The sequence below is a fragment of the Mustela nivalis genome, assembly GCF_964662115.1.
Source record: "Mustela nivalis genome assembly, chromosome: 9".
Classification (NCBI taxonomy): Eukaryota; Metazoa; Chordata; class Mammalia; order Carnivora; family Mustelidae; genus Mustela; species Mustela nivalis.
This window is the reverse complement of record NC_139028.1, coordinates 103,337,973-103,343,972: the sequence shown is the minus strand read 5'-3', so window position 1 is coordinate 103,343,972 and position 6,000 is coordinate 103,337,973. Positions and strand designations below refer to the sequence as shown.

Sequence of the window (6,000 nt, the reverse complement as noted above, 5' to 3'; positions counted from 1 at the left end):
AAAGATCTCCTCTCCCCAGTACTCGCCCTCTCCCCATCCCACGTGCCGCGGAAGGCCAAAAAGGAGACCAGCCAATGTACTGACCGCCACCCCGACGCAGAGAAGGGTGACCGCAACCTCGGAACCCGGTAGAGGGCGCTCGGCCACCCGGACTCTCCGGACCTCGCCCCTCCGGGGAAGCTCAACCCCGCCGCCCGCGCCCGGGTTTTCAAAATGGAAACAAACCTGGCCCCGCCCCCTGCCCGGAGGACGCCGGGAAAAGGGTACCGCCCCCTGAGGGGATGTCCCAGCCAGCCGGCCGGGCTAAAGTTCCCGCAAGCAGAGTCGGTTCCCTTTGCCCCTTTGTCTTCTGGCTTCCTTCCTGTCCACTCTCGTTCTCCAACCAACTGACTGGAAGCCTCGCAACGAAGAGTCAATCGTATCCTCCTTCCCCGCAGGCTTCCTCACCAGTTCCTAACTCCATCCGCCCCGCCCCCGGAAGTGACGATGGCCGCCCGGCCTAGCTCGCGTCCCGTCGGGCCCTGCGGCGGCGGCGGGAAGATGGCGGCGGCGGGAGCCCTGGAACGGAGCTTCGAGGAGCTCAGCGGTGCTGAGCGCGAGAGGCCGAGACACTTTCGGGAATTCACAGTTTCCGGCATCGGTACGAAAGCAGCCAGGGAGGACGCGATCCGATCCTTCCCCTCGGGCTCCTCTCATGGGTCCTTAAATCTCTGACCCCGGGTTCATACTCCTTTAGTCCACATGCCTGTAGCCTTGGGATCATAGCTTCCGTAGTGTCCTACTTCGTCCTGCCTTCTTCCCTTTATCTTCGTGTGGATTGTCAGTCGTCACCCTCTGCTTTCTCAGCGCCCTCAGTCTCTGTCATCCCGAGAGAACCAGGTATGCAGGCTGACCACTCTCCTTTTGTAGGGACTGCAAATGCCTTGGCTGGAGCCGTGAAATACGGTGAGAGCGCGGGAGGCTTCTACTATGTGGAAAGTGGCAAGTTGTTCTCCGTCACCAGAAACAGGTTCATTCATTGGTAAGTGCTCTGTTCGCTGAATCCCCCTGGAAGGTCGGATTGTTCGGCTTGAATTTTCGCGGCTCTTGGCCAGATTGTCCTTCTCTTGGGCAGTAATGGACAGTCAGGAAAAAAGAAACACTGTTTTCTCTTGATTTCTGAATCAGGAGAAAATCAAGGAGACACAAAGTTCTAGGAGAGGTGCCCTTCCAGGTAGCACTAAAAGCAGAGGAAATGAAGCTTATGGGATAAAGCCCCGAAGACGAGTTTTAAACTTGAACTCAATGTGTTCTCATTGTGTTTTACAGCTTCTTCCATTCTTGGAATACATTTGAGCTTCTTCATGTCAGGCACTCTGCTGAGTTTACTAGAGATGAAGTGGTGGACAAAAACAACCACTGTTTCCATCATGGAAGATGTTGTAGCTGTCTGAAAATAGATATGGAGCCATCTTTAATGGGACAGTTTTATGAAGGAAAAAATCACGAAAGGGACCACAACATAGGTGTATAAACATCAAGTTTTCATACTTGGCTCAGAGGAAAAGTATAAGGGCTGTGAGAGGTATATGAGAGGACCAGTATTATTGGTGGGACAGGGAAGGTCTTCACCGATATCACATTTAATCTGAGATCTGTAGGATGAAAAGTTGCCAAGGCAGGTGGTTGGAGAGAGAGCGGTCGGCATATAGGATCACCATATGCAAAATCTGTGAGATAGAAAGACCTGGATAGATTTGAGGAATTGACTGGAAGTCTGTGTGGCTTAAATGCAGTGGGTGAAATGGAAAGTGATGTGAGAGATGCTGAGCCTGGGGGATGGGAGGGTTGGTAAGCAGGTGCTTACCATCAGATGTTCAGATCCTTCCTAAGGACTTTGGATTTTTTTTTTCCCCAAGTACACTGAATAATCATTGAAGAGTCTTAAAGAGTTACTAACTCTTGGGGCTCCTAGGGGGCTGAGTGGGTTAAAGCCTCTGCCTCCGGCTCAGGTCATAATCTCAGGGTCCTGGGATGGAGCCCCACATCAGGGCTCTCTGCTCGGCGGGGAACCTGCTTCCTTCTCTCTCTCTGCCTACTAGTGATCTCTGCCTGTCAAATAAATAAAATCTTTAAAAAAAAAAAAAGTGTTACTAACTCTTTACTAGCATAAACCAAATTTCATAAAGAAAAAATCTGTTTACTTCATGGAAAATGAATTTGGATTAGATAGATATTATACAAAAAAAGATCTTGCTCTTGCCGAGTAAGAGATGCTGGTGGTTCAATTGTGGGAGTAGTTAGGAAAGGAGAAATAGATGGATTTAAGATGCAATTAGTAGGTAGCTTTCCTAGGCTTGGCGATGGACTGAACGTGGGGTAAATGATGGGAAGGGAATGGAGGGAACAAAGACAGTTCCCTGGCTTCTGGTATCACTAACAAGATAGTGAGTGGCGGGGTTGCATTTCACTAACATACAGAAGATGGATTTTGGAGAGATGTGAATAATTCTTTCAGATATATTAAATTTGAAGTACCCATTGCAGCAGCCCTTCAGAAATGTCATGTAGGCATTGAAATTTATAAGTCCAAGGCTCTGAATACATTAGACATACAAATCTCATTTAAGAAATACTTTTTAGGGCACCTGGTTGGCTCAGTTGATTAAACAGCTGCCTTTGGCTCAGGTTATGACCCCGGAGTCCCAGGATTGAATCCCATATCGGGCTCTTGGCTCCACAGGGAGTCTCCTTCTCCCTCTGACTTTCTCCCCTCTCATGCTCTCTGTCTCTCTCTCTGTCTCTCTCAAATAAATAAATAAAATATTTTAAAAAAAGAAAAAGAAATACTTTTTAGTGCCTGATATGTTCTAGTCAGTGTTTAGGGACTAAGAATACAGTAGGGAACAAATTCCCGCCCTCGAGGAGGCAGATAGTAAACAAGAGGAATCCCCCAAAATAATAAGTTTTCCAGTGATAAGTGGAATAGAGAATAGGGATTGAAGGGAAGGGGGATGCCTGCAGGAGTTGATCTTTTATTTGGGAAAGACCCAGTGATAAGTTGGCATTTGAGCAGAGGAAGTAATCTGGGGAATAAGATTTTCAGGTAGGACCTTCCAAGAAAAAGGAACCAAAATGCAAAGAACCTTGAGACAGGAGCTTGCTTGTTATGTTAAAGAATGGCAAGGGGCCAGTGGGAGTCTGCCCCTGAATGATCAAAGGATAGATTATAATAAAGTAGCCAAGGGTCAAATCAGGGTTTTGTTGGGTGATTTTAGGGCTTTGACTTTTACAGAGTTAGATGGCAAGAAGCCATTGAAGTTTAAGTGGAAGAATGACATGATCTAAGTTGTGTTTTTAGCGGATTGCTATGGCTGCTGTGGTGAGAACAGCATATGGCCGGGACAGTTTGGGAGCAGTGAGACGGATTAGGAGGTTGGTGCCACATTCCAGACAAGAGATGATGGCAGCTTAGACCAGGGTGGTATTAGTAGAGACAGTGAGAAATATTCTGATTGTGGATATGTTTTAAAGATGACTTTGTTAGGGGGCGCCTGGGTGGCTCAGTTGGTTAAGCATCTGCCTTTGGCTCAGATCATGATTCCGGGGCCCCAAGATCAAGCCCCTCATTGGGGTCCTGGGATAGAGCTCCACGTTGGGCTCCCTGCTCAGCAGAGAGCCTGCTCCCTCTGCCCCTCACCTGGCATTCGTACACATGCATGCTCTGTCTCTCGAACAAATAAATAAAATCTTTAGAAAGAAAAAAAGATGAGTTTGATAGAATTACTACCAGGTCAGATTAGATTATACAGAAAGAGAAGAGTCAAGGGTGACCTCGAGATTTTTTGACTTGAGCAACTGGAAGTTACGGAGATGCCAATAATTGAGTTGGAAAAAAGTGCAGGTGACCAGGTGTTTTTCAGGTTTGCTAGTCTAGGCATTCTGTTTTGGACAGTTTTCATTTGAAATCCCTGTTAGATATCCAAATGGAAGTATTAAAGCAGTAGCCATTTCCATTTCCACTGGGAAGTTTGGGCTGAAGCTACAGATTTGGGAATTGCTGGCATTAGATGGCATTTAAAGCTGTTACACTGAATGAGATTATCTGCTCTCTTGGCATTTGGGGCCAGAAAAGTCTTCATTGTGGGGGGCTGTCCTATACATTGTAGGATATTGAGCATCATCCCTGGTCTCTACCCACTTCAGACCAATAGCATCCCCCTCCCAGTTGTGACAAGCAAAAATATCTCCACGTAACTGTTAAATGTCCTAAGGGAGTAGGCTAGAACCCTCTGTTGAAAACTTGTGTGGATGAGAGAAAAGAGGTCTGAGGACTAACCACCGGGCACTCCAATATTTAGGAAGATAAGTAGACTAGGAAGGAATAGCTAGGGAAGTAAAGAGTTGAAGGAAAAGGAGAATGGTATCCCAGAAGCTAACGGAAATATTTCAAGGAGAAGAAGAATGAAAAACTGTTAAATACTGCATGTAAGTCAGAGAAGTGAAAATAGACCTTTGAACAGTGGAGATCATTGGTGACCTTGCGGGAAACTGCTCCTATTGTGGTACAAACACCCGAAGTGGCTGAGCTCTGGAGAGAAGAAGAGAACAGGAATTGTGAGAACAGAACAGGTCTCTTAAGGAGCATTACTATGAGAGAAGCAGAGGAATCAAATGGTAGCAGGAAGACAGTGCCAGGGTGTGGGAGAAATATACTAGTGTATTTATATGCAGTCGAGGGCAATCACTAAAGGAGAGGAATTGAAGAAAGTGGGATATTTGAAAAAGTAAAGATATGGCAGTGGAAGTATGGAAGAGAGTGAGCAGGAGCTAGGCTTCAAGGAATGAAAGAGGTCTATAGGGAACTGCAGTGGGCAAGGGTCACAGGTGGTTTCTAGTTGCACACACTTGAAAGCTGAGTAGTTTAGGCAGAGAGGGAGGAACAATGACCAAGAATGGCAGTGGGGAGCAAGCAAGACAAATGTGCCTGACCTTGAGGGCCCCCTAAAGGGAGTGTGGTAGAGAAAGCTTACCATTAGAGAGGGCTCCGGGGGCTCAGGCAAGATCCAGGACCCAGCTTTAACCATAAGGCAGGAAGGTGAAGCAGTTGTTCAGAGATGAGGTTGAAGATCCAGAAACTTGTGCTGATGACATACCATGAGTTGCCAGAAGGGAACCCTAGGAAATCATCAGAATTCACCTGGTGGGGCGCCTGGGTGGCTCAGTGGGTTAAGCTTCTGCCTTCAGCTCAGGTTGTGGTCTCAGGATCCTGGGATCGAGGCCCTGCATCGGGCTCTCTGCTCAGCAGGGAGCTTGCTTCCCCCTCTCTCTCTGCCTGCCTCTCTGCCTACTTGTGATCACTCTCTCTCTGTCAAATAAATAAATCTTTAGAAAAATAAGAAAGAATTCACATGGCGCATACAACTTTGGGAGTGGATAAGATGTGCTTCAAGAGAATGTGTACAGTGAGCAGGTAAGATGACCCAGGATCAGGGTTTAAGAAATAAAAAGTAGGCACCTGGTCAAAGAAGAGAAGGAGTACCTAGAGATGGGGGAATAAAACCAGAAGAGGGTGGTATCATAGAAGTCAAGAAAGAGACTTTTCAGGACAACATGGCCAAGTGTGTGGAATGCTGCAGAGAGGTCAAGTATAAGAGCAGAACTGAGGAATCCATTGATTGGAATTGGTGTGGTGACCTTGGTGAGAAGAGGGCAGGTTGAAGAGTATGAGGGAGGTGAGGAAATAAACAAGATGTGGCCATGGAGGGGAAAGGAGAAATTGGAATGGCCAGATCAAGGCAGGAACAGGGTGACAGAAAGAGAGAGGCCAGGGAAGAGCATATCTGAATGTGGAGAGAAGGCTTTGGAAGAAGGAGAGATGGACGCAGGAGGGATATACTTGGGAAAGTTAGAGATTGCCCTTGAATTACTGGAAGGAGACTTGCTCTTTGGGGGCAGATGCAGGTGGTATGGTAAACAGGTGATAAGAAGTTAGGACTTTCCCAGCATGGTGTTTTCTAT

General features: G+C 47.0%; 1 protein-coding gene across 1 annotated transcript in view; it reads left to right on the top strand.

Annotated features, from left to right (window-relative positions):
* Positions 1 to 251: 251 nt before the first annotated feature.
* The window catches only part of NUP160 (nucleoporin 160), a 52,957-nt gene continuing 47,208 nt past the window's right edge, over positions 252 to 6,000 (top strand). The window contains exons 1-2 of the mRNA XM_082747515.1: positions 252 to 640; positions 910 to 1,021. Of these exons, the coding sequence (XP_082603641.1) occupies positions 487 to 640; positions 910 to 1,021 (266 nt within the window). The 5' untranslated portion in view covers positions 252 to 486. The remainder of the gene's footprint in view (positions 641 to 909; positions 1,022 to 6,000) is intronic.